At 46.8% G+C, this 19,682-nt stretch overlaps 4 protein-coding genes across 6 annotated transcripts in view; 1 reads left to right on the top strand and 3 right to left on the bottom strand.

The window, feature by feature from the left end:
- The window catches only part of LOC311338883 (low-density lipoprotein receptor-related protein 1-like), a 29,515-nt gene extending 27,833 nt beyond the window's left edge, over positions 1-1,682 (top strand). Inside the window, exons 43-44 of the mRNA XM_084464225.1 lie at positions 1,180-1,324; positions 1,516-1,682. Of these exons, the coding sequence (XP_084320351.1) occupies positions 1,180-1,324; positions 1,516-1,656 (286 nt within the window). The 3' untranslated portion in view covers positions 1,657-1,682. The remainder of the gene's footprint in view (positions 1-1,179; positions 1,325-1,515) is intronic.
- A 1,908-nt stretch (positions 1,683-3,590) lies between these two features.
- Positions 3,591-5,776, bottom strand: dtex3lb.1 (deltex E3 ubiquitin ligase 3L b, tandem duplicate 1; the record flags this gene model as incomplete). The annotated part of the gene is made up of 4 exons (XM_084464226.1): positions 5,739-5,776; positions 4,996-5,199; positions 4,747-4,901; positions 3,591-4,520 (listed from the first exon to the last, which is right to left on the bottom strand). Exons 2-4 carry the CDS (start codon positions 5,183-5,185, stop codon positions 3,591-3,593), a joined length of 1,275 nt encoding a protein of 424 aa, XP_084320352.1. The 5' UTR covers positions 5,186-5,199; positions 5,739-5,776.
- Positions 5,777-5,956: 180 nt separating this feature from the next.
- Positions 5,957-12,782, bottom strand: dtx3lb.2 (deltex E3 ubiquitin ligase 3L b, tandem duplicate 2). Of its 3 annotated transcripts, XM_084464162.1 has the most exons (10): positions 12,727-12,782; positions 12,256-12,343; positions 11,363-11,461; positions 10,374-10,460; positions 9,869-10,088; positions 9,635-9,786; positions 8,486-8,771; positions 7,515-8,350; positions 7,169-7,386; positions 5,957-6,686 (listed from the first exon to the last, which is right to left on the bottom strand). In XM_084464162.1, exons 2-10 carry the CDS (start codon positions 12,337-12,339, stop codon positions 6,617-6,619), a joined length of 2,052 nt encoding a protein of 683 aa, XP_084320288.1. In that variant the 5' UTR covers positions 12,340-12,343; positions 12,727-12,782; the 3' UTR covers positions 5,957-6,616. The 3 variants fall into 3 exon arrangements, with proteins under 3 accessions (XP_084320288.1, XP_084320286.1, XP_084320287.1); XM_084464160.1 differs by having other exon boundaries at positions 7,515-8,771; XM_084464161.1 differs by having other exon boundaries at positions 7,515-8,771; positions 12,256-12,340; positions 12,727-12,777.
- Positions 12,783-13,272: 490 nt separating this feature from the next.
- Positions 13,273-19,682, bottom strand: part of esyt1b (extended synaptotagmin-like protein 1b) — a 28,904-nt gene continuing 22,494 nt past the window's right edge. The window contains exons 39-52 of the mRNA XM_084464639.1: positions 19,514-19,652; positions 18,946-19,122; positions 18,448-18,530; positions 18,156-18,204; positions 17,948-18,037; positions 17,331-17,426; positions 16,811-16,882; positions 16,629-16,715; positions 16,089-16,235; positions 15,857-15,996; positions 15,413-15,544; positions 14,898-15,000; positions 14,679-14,728; positions 13,273-14,494 (exon numbers count right to left, since the gene is read on the bottom strand). Coding sequence (XP_084320765.1) covers positions 14,467-14,494; positions 14,679-14,728; positions 14,898-15,000; positions 15,413-15,544; positions 15,857-15,996; positions 16,089-16,235; positions 16,629-16,715; positions 16,811-16,882; positions 17,331-17,426; positions 17,948-18,037; positions 18,156-18,204; positions 18,448-18,530; positions 18,946-19,122; positions 19,514-19,652 — 1,393 coding nt within the window. The 3' untranslated portion in view covers positions 13,273-14,466. The remainder of the gene's footprint in view (positions 14,495-14,678; positions 14,729-14,897; positions 15,001-15,412; positions 15,545-15,856; positions 15,997-16,088; positions 16,236-16,628; positions 16,716-16,810; positions 16,883-17,330; positions 17,427-17,947; positions 18,038-18,155; positions 18,205-18,447; positions 18,531-18,945; positions 19,123-19,513; positions 19,653-19,682) is intronic.

Below are 19,682 nucleotides of genomic sequence, written 5' to 3'. Positions count from 1 at the left end.
GTGAGACACACACACACACACACACACATGAATGCACGCACTCACACGCACACGCACACACACACACACGCACACACACACACGCGCGTGTGCGCACACACGCACGCACGCACGTTCAGAGGCACAAACACAAACACACACACACACACACACACACACTCACACACACGCACACACCCTGCACCCTCTCCTCAATGACCTCTGTTCTGCTCCTCAGGTCTAGCGGGCTCGCCAAGTCATGCCCACGGCACTCCCGGTAACGGTTGTCAGGGTCGTGCCTTCACCATCGTCTTCCTCTCCTTCTGTCCTCCTGCTCTCTCTCTCTCTCTCCCTCGCCCATCACTCGTTGTTGTTGTGGTTGTGGTTGTGGATGTTGTTGTTGTTGTTGTTGTTGTTGTTGTTGTTGTTGTGCGGTGCGGGCTCCGTGGTCGGTGTGTCTGTCTGGACCGGGGCGTGGCTCTCCTCCTGGGTGCCGTCTGTCCTCGTGTCCCCAAAGCCCTTCTCAAACCTGTCCTAGTGTCCCCTTGTCGCTCCTCGCCGGCCCTCCCAGGGGCCCCGAGGGCAGATTTCTTCCCCCCCCCCCTGTAGACATGTGTGTGGGCTGCTTGGAGTGCCCCCTGCCCCCCGTACCCCGTACCCCCTGTCTGTGGCGTGTTCCGCGCCGCACCGCGCCGCCGTGACGTCCCAGCATGTCGGCCGCACTCAGGGGCCGGCATGCTGACAGCATTCTGCCGAGGCAAGGGCCCGTAGTGACACGGGGGCCCGTAGTGACACACGGGGGGCCCTAGTGACACGGGGGGGGTCCCTAGTGACACGGGGGTCCGTAGTGACACATGGGGGGGGGGGCGTGGTTAATACGGGGGTCCGTGGCGGTGGTCCTTGGCGGAGTGGAATAGCGCTGTCTCTGTTTGTTTTGAGGTGGTCTGGAGTGTCACTCAGGACCTCCCACTCCGCGCTGCAGTCAGGCTCAGGGGGAGGAGCCCGAGGGGCGCCTGCTGCCTGGCTGACATGTCGGCTTGGTGAAAGTGAGGTGCTGTCCTCCTCCCCGTCTGTTCCCGTCCGTCCCCCCCCCCCCCCCTTCGTGCCCCCCGCCTGCACCGCGTACCCCCCCCCTCCCCCCCCCCCCCCCGCGCGCACTGTAGCGTTGCCGCGGTGACCAACCTGTTTCTGTTGCCGCAGGGCCAAGGGTTTCCAGCACCAGAGGATGAGCAACGGAGCCATGAACGTGGAGATCGGGAACCCCGCCTACAAGATCTACGAGGGGGGGCCGGATGAGGACGCCGGGGAGCTGCTGGACGCCGACTTCACCCTGGACCCCGACAAGGTACCGTTCGCGAGATGAGCACAACGGGTAGGGTACCCTAACCCTAACCCTAACCCTAACCACCCCCCCCTCCCCCCTCCTAACAAAACGAACCTCACTATTATTTCAACCCAGGAGGTCCTTGTGTGTGTGTGTGTCCACGCGATGCTTGGTCAATAAAGCTTTGTAAACTCTTGGTTCTTCCCCCCCAGCCCACCAACTTCACCAACCCGGTGTACGCCACGCTGTACATGGGCGCGCACAACAGCCGCAACTCCCTGGCCAGCACGGACGAGAAGAAGGAGCTGCTGTCACGGGGGGATGAGGAGCCCCTGGTGGACCCCTTGGCGTAGACGGGCCCCCCCGGGGGCCACGCGGTCCCAACACACCCCCATTTTGCCTTTTAAAGAAAGAGAGAGAGAGGGAGAGGGAGAGAAAAAAAAACAGCCGAGAGCAAATCGACGAAAAAAGTTTGAACACTGTATAAAATGTACAAAATGAAGGACTACTTTTGTATGTGATTGCAGTATTATATTTTGTTCTTTTCAGATTCCTCGTCAAAAAAAAAATGAATCACATTTTTCTATGACAGATTTTTCATTTACAAGTATTCCTTCTCCCCCGTACCTAAATAGCCACTACCTCCTTGCAAAAATGAAATTGAAATGAGAAAATTTGAAAAAAAAGTAGTTGTCATTGGAGCAATTTTAATTTTTTTATTTTTATATGAATTGTATAGAAAAGAGTTGTTCCATTTCACCAGTGCCAGCTGTTCGCGTTGACTGGGAGCCGAGATGCTCTTTTATACATGGGTACCAATCCTGTTGAAAACACTGTTGGTAGAGTGGAAGAGACAACTTTTACGATGTCTTATTAGAGTTTTGTGTGGAGCACATATATAAAAGATATCGGAGGGCAACACCATAGTACAGTATTAACGCACACTCTCCTCGATCAACATCGCACAAACCCTTGAAAGCCGTAGAACCCAAGGCAGGTAAACGTGGGTGCGTTTCATCAACAATCTGTGTGTTCAGAGCGTGGGTGCAGTGGGAGGGTGAGGGAGGCGTGTAGTGGGGGGATGGGAGTCGTTGAAGGTTGCGTGTGATTGGTCCGACATGCCATTCTCACCTCATTGGGTGAGAATGGATTTGCTCACCCAATGTGGGCTAGTGTGAACAGTGATGAGTGGACTGTGAAGGCTTTCTCAACGACAATAGAGAGACTACGATCACCCCGCAGGGATAAGGTCTGATTGTTGAGCGTTTCCTCCCTGTCGAAAAAGCGGTCAAGTCCAGTTTCTGCCTTTAGAAATATTAAGGGCCGGTTCTTTTGCATTTTTTTCTAAAGCATCGGGTCTCAAATGCATTTTCCTTCAGCCGCTTACTTAGCTGTTGCTGTTTATCTTTCCTCACCCCCACCCCGTGCTGCTGCTACTGCCACCAAAATGGCCACCCTGCCCCACCCCTACGCTCTGCCGCTGACCCCAGACGCTGCTCCGGCCCGGTGGGGGTGGTTAGTCGTACCTTACTGCATGTGGAACGCTCCAGCGATCTCATCATAACCCGGATAACAAGTTCTTTATACAACACAAGGAGTCAACATGGGGTGTTTATTTTAGTCTGATGTCTCTGCTGCCTTCTCGTCTTCGATTGAAAGTACAATCATTTTACCGCTACGGCGCCTCGTGTTTGTTTTAAATCATACGACCATTCGTGGGATTGTTTTTGATTAGCCTTTGTTTTTAATTACCAATGTCACATAGCTTTTATAGTACACAATGCATGGAAACGCAGACTTCTTCTGGAAAGAGAATAATGTTTTACTTTTTGCTGGAGTACTTTGCAAACTAAATAAAAGGTATTGTTATAAATAAAATAAAATGGAAAAACTGTACAGAGAGCACTCTTTTTCGTCTTCTTTCAGTCGGCTGACATTGTTGATAGGTTGAAATAGTTTTAGTTTAATAGTTTTAATGTAACATTGCTATATAATCTAATTCAATTTATAATTCTAAAGTAAATCTGCATATAGGGCCTAATAAATGTCAGGCCAAAAAAAAAAATATATAGATAGATAAATTAAAGAAGTGATTGGATACTTATTTCCTGACTCATTAACTTTAAACCCCTACTTCTGCCAGGATCTCATGTGAACCATTAACATCAGTGTACTGGGAGCCCTGGCAGATAGCAGAGTCCAGTAGGGGACAATGCAATATTATTTAGAGATTCACCATTTTTTTGGCTTTGAGTAAATGAAACGGGACTTGTATAGAGGCTGGCTCTCACGCAATAACACATCCAGGATCATCACTTTTGGGACATCCAATCCTCTGCTTGTCCTCCTCCTCAAAGACGCTTCCTAGGTCGCTCTCGATGTGGTCCACAGCCAGGCGCAGGTCCTCTGGCCGGCCGATGATCCTCCACTGGTCCCTGTGAAGGTCTAAGATGACCCTAGAGCGTCCAGCCAGTCTCTTCCTCACAAGGTGGATCTGGCTCTGGCTCTGGAGGGAGCAGCTCTGCACCGAGGTGGCCACTCTCTGGTACAGACACAGCAGAGCTCTGAGGGCGTGGCTCTCCAGGGTAACGGCGTCTTTGGGCGTTTCAGCTCTTGCCATGACTTTATCCTGTACGTAAAAAAATTTCACCCCAAACCTTTTTTCAAGGTCTGCCCACTTTGTCGTAAAGAGGGTAGTTATTACCACCCAATGTGCTGGATCCATTGCTACACCAGAGCTGAGCAGAGGGTCTCTGAAGTTCATGCTGACCCTTTGTGAACTCCCTTGAGCTTCCCCTGCAGATGACGGACCAGGAATCTGAGTATTAAGGATTTTCTTTTGCATTTTTGAAATGGTTTCGAAAGTCTTCAGGCTTTTCATTGGCCCACACACCTCCACCTCATGGGGGGACACGGTAAGCATCAGCTTCTCTCGATCCTGCTGGATGAGTTGAAGTGCTCTCTCCCAGTCCACTTGACCGGGCTCATGGGAGTAAGATGAGCAGTTGGAGTCTCCTAAACAAGACTGGACTAGATCAGTGAATTCAGAGAGAGCCTTGGCTGGGTCTGCTCCAGAGCTGGGGTCACTGTTGAAGGACACCAGCACATCCTTTTGGATTTGAACTCTGTTTTCTTCCTCGATGCGTTTAATTTTCTCTCTGTAGACCTGGTTGACGTACCAGAAGTGGACCAGTGGTACAATGCAGCTCACAGGCTCCTGGATTTAAATGCAATATATTAGCAAACAAACAAGGAAGATGACGCATTTAGTTTCCACTCTACTTCCACATTACTTACGTCTACATTTACATTCAGGGCATTTAGCAGATGCTTTTATCCAAATGCAGAGTCCAGGTGAACTCTGAACAAGTGAGTCTTGAGTCTTTTGCGGAAGCTGGTGAGCGACTCTGCGGTCAATGACGTCGGCAGAGAGCTCTACTTACAGGCGGTCCGGATGAGGGGTTGGAGGAGAGGTCATCTGGCAGAGGGATGTCTTCTGCTCGGGCCTCTGGCAGCTCATCTCCAGGCAGAACACGAGTCACTAACGCAGTTCTCTGATGCTTCAAGGTCAGCGTAGTTTGTTGAGCGAATAGATGTTCTTGAGATTGAACAAACATTTGGTTGATAAAAGACATGTCATTGGGATTTACATTTTTCTTATTCAAAACGAAAGCGAATTAAACGAGGCCTACCTAAAGAGGCTGAAACCACCGCCTCAACAGCTCCATCTTGTGGAGAAGTTACACTCTGACACTTCCAGACAGTCCTGCTGGCGGATTCGGTTAACCAGGTTTGCAGAACCTTTTGAAGTTCGACCTCCGGCTGCTGAGGTAGTCCTTCTGGCCAATCTACCTTCAGACGAATGGTGGCTTTGTTTTCCATCTCGGTAATCCTGGCTAAAAGTTTTCAGAAATCAACGACTCGTCATCATTATTATGAACAAAATACGTCATTGTTTTTTTTAAATTGCCAACGTGGAGCCTGTCACGTTATTGCCAGGTTGACAGGCCCAGGTCGTGAAATAATCTATTTTTTTATAGTCTTATGGCAGTAACAGATATGAAATCAGGTTTGCATGTCAGCTGGTTGAATGTGGGCCAGACTGGACAGACTGGTTCAGAGCCCCCAACAGGCTGATCCAATAGGTCGTTAACTGGTTGTTACACCTGGTCGGTATTCAACGTCGGGACCAGACCGGTCATATGACACTGAAGTTTTAGTTTTTTTCAGAAATAGCCTCTTGCTTATTTAGCTGTCAGTCGGACCCGGTTACTGTCTGAGATTAAGACATTTCCCCGTTCTGATAAAATGCTTTCACACCCGAGTCTGTTCCTCGTTCTCTTTAAACACACACACACACACACACACACACACACACACACACACACAAACATACAGCAGGTACAATGTTTAGTTGCATACGTGTTCAACTTACTTCACCCGATGGTTCGCTTCTTAATTCTCTTCTTTAAATCGAAAGTGAAAGTGTTGGGACCTACATAGCACATGACACGCCCACATGGTTCGATACACGCCCAGAGAGCCAGTGACACGCCCACATAGTTCGATACACGCCCAGAGACCATCATGAGCCATCATGACGTGCAGACGATTAGCGACAAGTTACAGGATGGAATAAACGTAAAAAGAGAATTGTCTATCATCTGGCTTTATTGATAATGTAATGAGAACATAAAGAAGCCACACTACTATACTATCATGTTTCTGTTATCTTTGATCTATGCTAATCACACTTTAAATGTTCAATAAACTTCAATCACCATCATGCAACTATTTAGTTAATCCACACACACACATTTGATTTGTTCTTGGTTTGTAAGTATAAATTATTTAAATGTTACTACAATAATTTTCCATTAAAAGCCAGTTATTTATGTGCATCAACTACAATGAGAAATTGAACAGTAAACAATGTAATAGTTGTCTACTTTTACAGTCTACGCTGATATTTTGAAGGCGCTAACAATATTGTACAGGGGAAGCCTTCTCTTCTTAATTTAACATAATTTCTATTATATACTGTATATATATTCTCATTCAATAAACCTTTCAACGTAACAATCAGCAAGATATTCAAACAGTCATTGTGATAACCCAATCAGAATACAATCAGTATCAATCAAACAGACATCCTATTGCAATTATATTTTCTGAAATACCCATTAAACCATTTGGACTATATGACACATTCCCTGTGTTAATTCAAAAGACAGATACATTCAAAGTTTGATTGGTCTAAGTGATGCGGATTGGATCTTCAAATTAAACTGTTCTTCTTCTAATGAGAGGACTTCACTCGATGCCTTTCGCCTTCAGTTCCTCCTTCACCCTCAGAAGGTAGTCCGGGTCTGGATACCCAAAGCTGCCAAACAGTTCACACATTAGTGGATTAATCCCTCCTGTCTACTAGCCTGGAAATCCAGAGCCACATCTAGAAAGCTGTAGGGTCTGGCAACGAGTAATGAAAATGGCCCAACTCGAGGGGCAGCCCAAAGCATGCATTTGAAAATATCACTGCACGCAATTGGATAACACTACGACCAATCAGAAGAATACAAGGGGTGACGTATCTAGACCAGCGGAGCTAACCAATAGATAAGACTGGCCGTATCCGATCGGTAAAACAGCATCACTTTTGGCCCGCCTATATCAGATACACCGATGTGATTGGTTAATGTGCTGGGAGAGGGGCATCGGGGAGGGATTATATTGCTTGTTCCCAGAGTGACTTGTTGAGCAAATTCAAATTGTGCTCTTGTGAGAACTCTGGATTTCCAGGGTACCTGTCTCGGCTATCAGCCTCAGAACATCCAAATGTAAGCTAAGGCATGGACAACGGCCTACCTCGCTGGGCCTCCACTAATGCTGGTCTTGTGGTGGATGTCATTCCAGGTGACCTGGTCCTCAGACCCCGAGGTACGGGAGGTCCCCACCGTGAAGATCAACCTCTGGTCGAAGGCTCTCTTCAGTAACTTCAGCACCTCCTGGCCTTCTGCGTTGTCTGGGAGGTACGCCCGTCTCTGGGTGCCATGATGTTGCTTCCCAGGGTTGGGATGGCGGGCCTTGGGATACAGAGCAGGGGGTGAAGTTGTAGCGTCAGAAATGTCAAAAAAAGAATATGTGCATATATGCAGATACAAGAAACATATTCATGTATCTTTATAGATTGATATAAAATTATCATTTGTACCGTTTGTTTTGCAGGATAAATCTCATATTTGATCAATATATGGCCATATCTCCAGAAACCTGGAAGTGAAGTATGTTGAGTTTCATATGTCATTGTTCCGTCAGGCTGGTCTCCTCTCATTTTTCCAAAAATAGCTTTACATATCGGACAGGTGGGTCCCATCTTTCCCACTAAGTTGTCCAGACATCCCTTGCACAACGCGTGGGTGCACGGTAGCGTTTTCTTGTTTGTAATTTGATCCAGGCAAACAGGACACTTGTCTTCTTCTTCAGCTGCCGGGGCTCCCCTTACCGGGGGTTTGCCCCCCACCATGTCACTCCCTCCGCTAGAGTCGACTCCATATCTCAGGTGTCCAATCCTCTGCTTGTCCTCCTCCCTGAAGACAGATCTTCCTAGGTCACTCTCGATGTGGTCCACAGCCAGGCGCAGGTCCTTTGGCAGGCCGATGATCCTCCACTGGTCCCCGTGGAGGTCTGGGACGATCCCAGGGAGTCCAGCCAGTCTCTCGCCCACGAGGTGGATCTGGCTCTGGCTCTGGCTCTGCAGGGAGCAGCTCTGCACCGAGGTGGCCACTTTCTGGTACAGACACAGCAGAGCTCTGAGGGCGTGGCTCTCCAGGGTAACGGCGTCTTTTGGCATTTCAGCTCTTGCCTTGACTTTACGTGTTACCTGTACGTAAGAAAATGTCACCCCAAACCTTTTTTCAAGGTCTGCCAACTTTGTCTTAAAGAGGGTAGTTATTACCACCCAATGTGCTGGATCCATTGCTACACCAGAGCTGAGCAGAGGGTCTCTGAAGTTCATGCTGACCCTTTGTGAACTCCCTTGAGCTTCCCCTGCAGATGACGGACCAGGAATCTGAGTATTAAGGATTTTCTTTTGCATTTTTGAAATGGTTTCGAAAGTCTTCAGGCTTTTCATTGGCCCACACACCTCCACATCATGGGGGGATACGGTAAGCATCAGCTTACCGTGATCCTGCTGGATGAATTGAATTGCTTTCTCCCAGTCCACTTGACCGGGCTCATGGGAGTAAGAGGAGCAGTTGGAGTCTCCGAAACAAGACTGGACTAGATCGGTGAATTCAGAGAGAGCCTTGGTTGGGTCTGCTCCAGTGCTGGGGTCACTGTTGAAGGACACCAGCACATCCTTTTTGATTTGAACTCCATTTTCTTCCTCGATGCGTTTGATTTTCTCTCTGTAGACCTGGTTGACGTACCAGAAGAGGACCAGCGGTATAGTGCAGCTCACAGGCTCCTGGATTAAAATGCAATATATTAGCAAACAAACAAGGAGGGTAATCATTTCTTTAATTCTTGCCCATTGCCAGTCTTTCGGGTGAGACGTTAAACCGAGGTCCTGACTCCCTGTGGTCACTAAAGAGTCCATGACACTCATCGCAAGAGTAGGGGTGTTAACTCCGGTGACCTGGCAAAACTCTCAACCTGGCTCTTGTAACATGGCGACATCATTACCCCTGGTCTTTCATTGTATTCTTTTGTTCCTCACCTCTCCAGTGTGTGGTGGAGCCTCGTGAGACTAGCCTGATCTCATGAGTTCACACATCAGTTTCTCGCTGAAACTCAGTCGGGCCCCTCAACAACAATCAGCGCTACTGGGAGGGAGTTTAAATTCTAAAGGAAGCAAGGAGCACAGCGCCACAGTCTGCAGAATGAATCAATGGTGCCCCCCAACGAAAGTGTAGCAATCAAAACTATTTTTATCAGAAAAATGTAATTAAAATAGGAAAAAGAAATTGCACAGCTTTTCTCAGAAGAGATGTTTCTGCTTTCCTTTTGAGTAAAGAACGTAAGGCTTTGCCTATATGTGGATATCAATTAGTGCCAAGCCAAGATGGGACTCGTTAGGAACTAAAACTCCCTCCCCCTATTGCTGATTGGCCGGTTCACGGGTTTTGAAAGTTGGTTTTAAAGGGAGCAAAGCCAGACTGATTGGGAAACTGTGGTGTGACCTTCACACTGGTAGTGGAGGATTGGTGACAACCCCCACGCTCTAGGTAAAGCACTCTGAGTGCCATGACGAGAGATATATAAATGCAATGAATACTATGAATTATTATTGTGATTAGTACTAGTAGGCATGGTAGTATTGCTACTCACAGGTGGTGCAGATGGGGTTAACAGAGTAGGGTCGGTGTCATTGTCTACTGGGGTAGAACCCCCCTCAGTAAGACGCCTCACGCTGGCTATTGTCTTGTCTTGGTCCCTCAGGGTCAGCTGGGTGACTTCACTGAACAGATCCTCCTGCCCTCCTGTTCAAATCACCTTTCATTGTTACACATTTGATTGGATGTTCATTTCATGTTCCATCCAAAAAATCCAACCTGTAATTACCTGAAGCCGGTGTTATCTCCAGCTTCACACGTCCTTCCTTTTGACCAGTTTGACCAGTTAGATTTACACACTCGGTGATGACTGTGTTTTTGGGGTTTTTGTTGAACCAACTTTGCAGAGCTTTTTGAAGTACTGACTCCCACCTGAGTGGACATCCTCCCTCAGGCCAGAATACCTCCAGATGAACAGTAGCTACAGGTGTATCCTTCTTCTGAGGAGTCTGAAAGTGAAACGCCAAATACCGAAGATAAAAGCAAAACACACTGCACTGAATTAACAGAACACACTCTTGGCTCCTGCCCTTTAGTTACACCTCTGTTCAATGCATCGTCAAATACAATTCAGTGTAGGTTCCTACACTAATTGCTCCTAATTCAGGCACTTAATCTTGGGATTTATGGACGAGTGGCTGATTAATATGAATATAGTGAAAATGTGTGAAGCGTATATAATTAAATCAATGCCTCTATGTCAACACAGTCCTTGTGCAGAAGGGAAGGTTTACCCCGTTAGGAACTTCTTTAGCATTAGGGGGCTCTGAATCCAGTGAACTGGTTTTACTTCCAGTCCTCTGGTCATTAGAATTGTTTTCCTGTGAGAAAGAAAGACATATTACATGTTATTGAATACAACTACACAATGGTAGACTATTGTTTTTGACATCCTGCTGCTCATGTTCAAGCAGTTAACTTCTGAGAATAGACAAGACATTATCAGAGTTTGACTATGATGGTTAAGTGTTGGGCTGAATAATAACATCTATACTTTACAAACCGCACATTTCATATTTCTATTGATTAAAAGATGATCACTAATTCTAAATCTAAAATAACAATAATTGTGTCGATACTTTATTGTACTTTATTGTATTGTCGATACTACATTATTAAAATAACATGTTGTGAAGATCAGGGAATATTGCAAAAGTGTAATATTTGATATTTCTTCTAAACATTTGATATTTCTCAGAGAATGGTGTGGAAGGCTTTATGAGTTATGTCTTATTGTTGTTTCTTCTCCTTCATCAGACATCATGTTCACGCTATCTTTTTCTCTGATTGAAATATGACAGTTGCATTTTTGATTTGACCTGAAGCATAGTCTAGCTAGCATAGTTCTAGCCTTGAAATGTGTGAAACTAGCATAGTTCTAGTCCCAAAAATGTGTGAAATAGCATAGTTCTAGCCCTGCAAATTTGTGAAACTAGAATAGATCTAGCCCCGAAAATGTGTGGAACTAGCAGTTCTAGCCTTGAAAATGTGTGAAATAGCATACTTCTAGCCCTGCAAATTTGTGAAACTAGAATAGATCTAGCCCCGAAAATGTGTGGAACTAGCAGTTCTAGCCTTGAAAATGTGTGAAACTAGCATAGATCTAGTCTTGAAAATGTGTGAAACAAGCATAGTTCTAGCCTTGAAAATGTGTGAAGCGCATATATTTAAATCAATGTCACAATATTAACAGTCTAGTGACTCTGCAGAAGGGAAGGTTTACCCCATTAGGAACCTCTTTAGCATTAGTGTGCTCAAAATCCAATGAACTTGTTTTTCTTCTAGTACTCGAGTCGTTATTCATGGAGTAAGAATTGTTTCCCTGAAAGAAAGAAAGACATACATATTATTAAAGGTCCCATGACATGCCACCAGGTGTGGCGTGATTAGCAGTTACAAGCCGTTTTGGAAATCTGCCCCTTATGACACCACAAGTGGGCATGTCCACCTAGATGTGTGCTGGATAGATCAGTCTATCAGCCTACCCAGTGGACTGTAGCAAACGTTGCTCATCTATCTGTCACACTATCTAGGTGGACACACCCACCTGTGATGTCATAAGGGGCAGATTTCCAAAACGGCTTGTAACGGCTAATCACACCACACCTGGTGGCATGTGATGGGACCTTTAAATACGACATCCTGCTCATGTTCAAGTAGTTACCTTCTGAGAATAGACAAGACATTATTAGAGGTTGGTTTTATGGTGATGTTTTGGGCAGAATAATAACATACAAACCCCACATTCTGTATTGCTATAGATTAAAGGTGATCACTAATTCTAAATCTAAAATAACATTAATGTTGTGGATGCTTAGGACAACATTATTATTGAATATATGATTGAAATATAATATTTTATTTGAGCTGAATCATAGTCTAGATAGTTCCAGCCCTGCCTTCGTCCCCTGGTCTTGGGTTCCAGTCTTACCGGTTGCACCCGTTGGGTTTCTAACATGGTATGTTTCATAACTTGGTGTGTACATACCTGTAACGTGAGTGTCAAACAACGTAATTAAGTGCTGGAATGTGATTTGAAGGTCCAACGATTAAAGCACCAAATCTGATCCATGACATAACTTTTCCTTTCTCCTTAAGAAACCAAGGGCCACTCACTGTTTCAGTGGGCCCCATCCTGTAAGGCAGGCTGGATGGGGTCATGCTGGGAGGGGACGTAGGCCTACTGCTGGGGTGGGACATCCTGCTGCGGGGAAAACAGACATGTCACTCAAGAGGCGAATCATAGGTCTTCTGGTACTAGTGTATATACGTGTAGGCCTATATACAATCCTGGTGATAATTCATGGTGTACATTTAATTAGAAACGAGTTCTGAATGCAATGCGAAGTGGTTCATTATAATTATGGTTATTATATTATCATTAGGCCAACGGCTCAAGATTTAACTTACTATAGCTACGACTCACAGCTCGGTTAAACTTTCGTTTCGTAAGTAAGGCGAACTAGTACCAGGCCTAATGGTTTACATACCGCTGGACTATACATTATAACCTCAGATCCACCCTTGTAATGTTAACTAAGTCTCTAGGTCTCTTTTATATCAACTAAAACCTTTATACATACGTACGTGAGCAGCTAGACGCACCCGACGGTCTTCTCTTCCAAACTGAAAGTGAAAGAGTTGCAAGGAAAGAAATCCCAACATGTACGTGCACCCACTAGTGGCGGTAGTGGCGACACACACACGCACACGCACACGCACACGCACACGCACACGCACACGCACACGCACACACACACACACACACACACACACACACACACACACACACACACACACACACACACACACACACACACACGTCAACAACTTTCCGGTGGGGGGGGGCGCACGGAGTAATGTAGAACCGCTACTGTGCATACCTTATAGCAAGGTCCGCGGGTGTAAATGTTGTCGATCGGGATTATTGACGACGTTTTTACATGTTATAGGATTAAAAGACATATGCCAGATCAGTTAGTGCGACTTCCCACACTGACGAGATCCATGCTTCAGGATATAAGCAATGCCATTGGGTATCTCCAGTTATAAATCTGCCACTCCAGCAAATGGACGGGCATTTCATGAGAAAGTTAAAATACAAGCTTGAAATTAAAAACAGAAGGACAGAAATACCTGTGTGTGCAAAGGGTTTATTGTAACATTTCCACAAACAACTCACAAATGTAATCCTTCCTGTTCGCAATATCATCCAACAAAAACAGATTTTTTAAATGTTTTGCGATGCCAAATCTCTCCTTAGAAAAACCAAAAATATATATAGACTTCAATTAAATTAAAAAAGTAAAAAGTTTGAAATACCTCAAACATAATGTAAGTATATATGCCACAAATCAAAGCAAGCCATTGTGAAATATAAAAACATTAAAACATCCAACCTCTGTAACCTTTCCTTCATCAGCATCCTCTTCATCTGAAATACTGTTACGAAACCAAAATACTGCCTGGAAACCAAAATACTGCCATGAAACACATCTCGAAGATAAAAACAAAATCGATCAAACTGAAACGGTTCACTGTCTGTTCACTGCATCACATCATCAGAACTCAAATGCTCTTGCAACAAAGAGGCTATGACATACATCTTCCCCATACGGCCTGTCTGGACCCAACTGGACTGAATGTCTGACCAAAACAGAGTCTCCTCTTAAGTACAATGATATAGTGTACTTCCAACCACAGGTACGTCTCTATAGAGATACAGAGTATAGACACTGTAAGCGAGTGTTAACGACCGCAGGTACGTCTCTATAGAGATACAGAGTATAGACACTGTAAGCGTGTTTAAACGGCCACAGGTATGCCTCTATAGAGATACAGAGTATAGACACTGTAAGCGTGTTTAAACGGCCACAGGTATGCCTCTATAGAGATACAGAGTATAGACACTGTAAGCGAGTGTTAACGACCGCAGGTACGTCTCTATAGAGATACAGAGTATAGACACTGTAAGCGTGTTTAAACGGCCACAGGTATGCCTCTATAGAGATACAGAGTATAGACACTGTAAGCGTGTTTAAACGGCCACAGGTATGCCTCTATAGAGATACAGAGTATAGACACTGTAAGCGTGTGTTAACGACCGCAGGTACGCCTCTATAGAGATACAGAGTATAGACACTGTAAGCGTGTGTTAACGACCGCAGGTACGTCTCTATAGAGATACAGAGTATAGACACTGTAAGCGTGTGTAAAGTTGAGCGTCAGCAGTCGGCGTGAGGACTTGGCGAGCGGGGGAAGGACGTCCTGAGTTGCAGCATCTGGGGGTTGTCATGGTGATCTGTGTGACGTCATCGCATGGATCCACTACTCAGCTTCCTCCGTCAGATCAAACCTACGGAACGGGAAAAGAACGGGGTCAGAAACCAAGGGAACCATACCGTACCAGGGAGCCAGTATGTGTATTCTGTATGTGTGTGTGTGCGTGTGTATGAATGTGTGAGTGAGTGAGTGAGTGAGTGAGTGAGTGAGTGAGTGAGTGAGTGAGTGAGTGTGTGTGTGTGTGCTAACAGACGCACCACTCTGTGACCCCCTCCAGCAGGTTGACTTGAGCCAGCTCGATGTGGGCCTGTATATTGAGGGGGGGGGAATCACATTAGACATTAGACAGATACCAGACACACAAAACTCCAACATGTGTATATACACTGTACATATGTGCAACCACAGAGATTACTGAGGACAGCGTGAATCCACCAAGACCAGCTGAGTGACAGCTGACCCTGTCCAACACTGACCTGTCCAATCACGTCGCGGCCCCTAAAGGAGGCCGAGTTGTCCTTCACGGTGACACTGAGGTGTCTTCGCTGGGCCTCGTCCAGAGACAGCCCGTACTCGAAACTTCACAAGGAGACACGGACGACCTCAGCATTAGAAGAACAGGACTAAAATAACCATTGAATCACTTGTTCAGAGTTCACCTAGAGTCTGCATAGCCTCCCCCTTACCCCCCCCACACCCCTCTTACGCACTTATTGTATGTTGTACTTCCTGGCACTTAAAAACAGTACTTAGCATTGTGTAGCATCTTATTCTAGCTATCTTTGTTGCATACAGGGAATGGGTTAACCTAGTGATTGTTAGTGCTTGGCACTTGGGTCTATGGACATCCTTACTGTACCGACAGAGATATATTGTTGTTTCTCTTTCTTCTGACAGATGTACTTATTGTAAGTCGATTTGGATAAAAGCGTCTGCTAAACGCCCTGAATGTTAATGGATTGAATCGAGTTCCATGAGCGGCTGAGCGGACCTGTCGTTGAACTCGGGGCTGAGGTCCCTCTTCTTCACCGACGTCTTCCTCTTGGTGGCCTTGTTCTTGTCCGGCAGCAGCATGAGGGAGACGTAGCTGTCGACGGAGTCCTTCCCCGCGGACGACAGACCCCTACGCCGGCAGAGAGCAGGACTCAGGCGTTAGCTTAGCCTAACCCAGACAGTAGCTTCAAATTATTTGGTCCTGGAACTTCAAAAAGGCTTGTTTTTATATCATAGTTTTCTGTGTTGTGTTATAGTTTAGAATATTTGGGCTAGTTCTTGGTGGTTATATTAGAATATGATGCAATTATCAAACTGGTTGAATATGACCATTTTACCCTCTCTCAGGTTCACCACGTCGACTTCATGTTGTACTAAGCCTTAATAGTTGATACTATGAATATGATGTGTGTGTCAAGTACAACAAGCAAAGGAATCGTACCTGCAGGCGTGGACGGTGACGACCAGCCGTCCCTCCTGGGCGTAGAGGGACAGCTTCACCTGCCCGCTCCTCGCCGCCTCAGCCGCCGAGCAGGGCAGAGAGTCGCCACTCATCATGTCCACCATCTTGGAATCCAGAACCTGTTGAAGCCAACGACAGAGAACTGGAAGACTTGTTTCAAAATAAGAGTGGGGCGCTAAGGTCCCCATGGGGTGGGGCTCCTCCTCCTCACCTTAAGCTCCGCCCTCAGCAGCACCTGGCTCTCAGGTGAGGCTCCGTCCAGGGGGAACCACTGGTCCAGGACCAGCTGTGGTTCAGACAGCAGGTCTCTGACTGGGAGCACCAGGGAGCCCATGGGCTGGTCCCAGGCGCTGGACAACTGGGAGGAGGAACACCAAACCAGTACATAGCATCATATTGATGAATTCAATTACATGTACATTTGTCTTGAAGACGGTTGTTGCATGTTGAGTTGCTGCTGGTGAGTACAGAAACTAAGAACGTTTGTGTTTAGCGTCGTAGTCGTGCTCATTTGAACTGTGTTTGTGCTTGGCACTTGTTCTATGAACATCCTTACTGTACCGACAGTGACAGTACCGACACTTTCTTCTGACAAATGTATTTATTGTAAGTCGCTTGGATTAAAGCCTCTGCTAAATGCCCTCAATGTAATCACAGTACAATGCTCTGAATGTTACCTCCCACACCCACAGGGTCATGACCCCATGGGGTCATGAGTGTGGGGTCATGACCCCATGGGGTCACGTCTCACCTTCATGATCAGCATCTCGCGCTCCGGCTCCCGGACCAGGAAGTAGAAGGACTCCTCCCACTGAGGGGCGGAGCTGCGCTCACACACCTTCACACACAGGGGGGTTGAGGGTTATTGGGCTGTTCAGTGGATACACTGCAGTGATGATGAACCATGGTCTGTAAGGTGAGTAACATAAGGACCTTGGTTCTGTGGGTGGTCTGACCCAGGACCAGCTCCGCTCCGGCCTTGGGCTCCTTCCCACTCTTCTTATGCTGTGGGTTCAGTGGAACAACGTTCTGTTAGTACACAGGAGCAGTATGGTGCACCACATCGCTAGGAAACTGCCTGGCAGTCGCAAGGTAGCTGCCCCATGGTTCAGACTTAAAGGGGTGATATTACGCCACCAGGTTTGAGTGTAATCCTTGAAGATCTCTGTGCCTTAGTGACATCACAAGTGGGAGTGTCCACCTAGAAGTATGATGGATATATAAGCAACATTTTCTGCAGTCCACCTGGTAGGCTGGTAGACTGATCTGTCCAGCGTACATCTAGGTGGACACGCCCACTTGTGTTGTCATTAAGGCACAGGAAAAGGCTGATAAAGGCTCACAGGATTCAACACGGTAACCTGGTGACCGTCACCAGGTTATAAGTGGCCTGTGTTCTTTTGAGGGATGAAGAGTGATTATGGTATGATCCCAGAACATGAGTAAGACCCACGGGCAGGGCGTGAGCTCGCTCCACGTGCACGAACAGCAGAGCGGCCGAGGGAACCGCCTGGTTCCTGAAGGTCTGTTCCGACTGGAGCTGAACCACCTGAGAGAAATAAAGGGCAAGGATCAAGAAAAATGTTGTAGAGTGTGATACTTCCATCTGACCACTAGGAGCAGTAGTGCCATTGCTGTGTACAATGACCTACCGCTATCTATCCAGAGCTAGCCAGTGGATGTATGGTCGCTATGCAGAAGAGCCACGTTTTCGGGTTGTCAACAAATAAATAAAGAGTAACGTCTGTGTCAGTCTAGTTAATGTTAGGAGACACAATATACTACAATGAAGAAGAGCGGTGAAGAGGATACTGGAGATGGAGTCGAGGAACGGAACTGGTTCGTATTCATGATCTCTGTTTTATCCTTTGAAAAGCACTTTGTAAACCTTGTCTTAAAAAAGTGCTGTATGAATAAAGATTACTATTAATATTGTTCTAAATCAACTAAGCTAAGCTAGCTCTTAGCATGGTGGTCCCATGGAGCGAAGGCGTAACTGGAGCACCTTCGTTTGGGTTGTGTTTAGGTGGTGCATGGGTGGTGTTTAGTGTCCAGCAGAGCAGCACTGACCTGGTGGAGTCTGGCGGCGGTGGAGACCGTAGGAACCCACTCCAGCACCAGATGGACCCGGCCGGACTTCACGTCCTTCAGGGTGTACCACTGAGACAGAGAGACAGAGGTCATGACCTTCAGCTGATAACACAGCAGAGAGACTCCTAGAGGTGAAATACGATCCGATTCTTAAAGAGCAGACAAAGAGGTCACGTGTTTGACTGACCTGGTCGATGTACTGCTGTCTGATGACATCATCAAGCATAACGCTGAACCTGAAACAGGAAGCAATGGAGACATCGATAGCACTGTTATACATCACTGTTATATATCACTCTTCACTTTATCACACAGAAAACACAACCACAAGACTGAATGTTATTCACTGCATACCGGTTTGGCATAACGTTATATGAAAGTTAAATGAAGTGATTATTTAGCAATTAAACACTGTAGACTATAAAAACACAACAACAACAACAAAACATACACACAGACCACATGACCGAGGTACAAACCTGCCCAGGAAGTCATCCGCGTCTAGATCCTTATCGTAGGACTCAAAGTGGATCTCCTGGCCGGGCTGGGAGCTCAGCACCACCTGCAGCAGGACACACAGAGGCTGTAGAGACGCCCAGAGATACAGACCAGTCGCACTCCTTACCTCTACGCCCAGACCCCCAGTCTGACCAGTCACACTCCTTACCTCTACACCCAGACCCCCAGTCTGACCGGTCGCACTCCTTACCTCTACGCCCAGACCCCCAGTCTGACCGGTTAGACTCCTTACCTCTACGCCCAGACCCCCAGTCTGACCGGTCACACTCCTTACCTCTACACCCAGACCCCCAGTCTGACCGGTCACACTCCTTACCTCTACGCCCAGACCCCCAGTCTGACCGGTCACACTCCTTACCTCTACGCCCAGACCCCCAGTCTGACCGGTCACACTCCTAACCTCTACGCCCAGACCCCCAGTCTGACCACAGAGACAACAGACTGCTCGGAGCCCTCACCTCGTACATCTCGTTCCAGGTGGGGTTGAGGTTCTCCTTGATCACGTGACTCTTGAAGGTGTGCTCTCCGACTGTGACCTTCACATAGGGGTCACTCTTGCCCTTCCTCATGCCCCCCATCAGGTTGTCCTTAGCAACCAGGTTCTGGGCCTCCAGCAGGTGCAGCCTCAGCACCCCCTGCAGGATGAGAACCACATTACGCCCTGCCAATTATCCTTCTATTACATATCATACATTTATCTATATATATATATATATATATATATATATATCATAAATATAAACATATATCATAATAATAACAATTATAGCAACATTATTTCTAATTTCTGTGTTTTGATCCATGATGCGACACAGGCACCATTTCCTGTCAGCTCTTAGTAGTGGAAAGGGAAATAACTCCAATCTATCTCCCTTCATCACCACTGGCACTGGAAGTGCAGTGAGTAGCATGGCACCCAGATAAAGGCTGCTTCCCCTTCCCCTACCGATGCCTTCCCTTCCCTCATGACGACACACAACTCTTAACAACAGTCTGATCGTCTGCGAGCATCGGAACCAGACCCACGTTGGAGGCAAAGTCCCGAGGGGGGTTGGAGTGAGGCTGGAGGACCACCGCCGGGCTGGACTCCTCTGGGACCAGGTCTGGGACCAGGTCTGGGGGAAGGCCGGTCACCGTGGCCTGGGCCAGATTATCTAGACTAGATCTGGAGAACAATCAGTAACGTTACAGAGAG

This window comes from Micromesistius poutassou, assembly GCF_964030765.1.
Source record: "Micromesistius poutassou genome assembly, chromosome: 2".
In the NCBI taxonomy this organism is placed as follows: domain Eukaryota; kingdom Metazoa; phylum Chordata; class Actinopteri; order Gadiformes; family Gadidae; genus Micromesistius; species Micromesistius poutassou.
The sequence above is the reverse complement of the archived record's forward strand: the minus strand, read 5'-3'. Positions and strand labels throughout refer to the sequence as shown.

Coding starts and splice junctions, on each gene's coding strand:
- dtx3lb.2 (XM_084464160.1), bottom strand. CDS start 12,339: ATGTCCCACCCCAGCAGTAGGCCTACGTCCCCTCCCAGCATGACCCCA. Junction 9,787..9,868: donor GGAGATAACACCGGCTTCAG/GTAATTACAGGT, acceptor TGATTTGAACAG/GAGGGCAGGAGGATCTGTTC. Junction 8,772..9,634: donor TAACCCCATCTGCACCACCT/GTGAGTAGCAAT, acceptor ATTTTAATCCAG/GAGCCTGTGAGCTGCACTAT.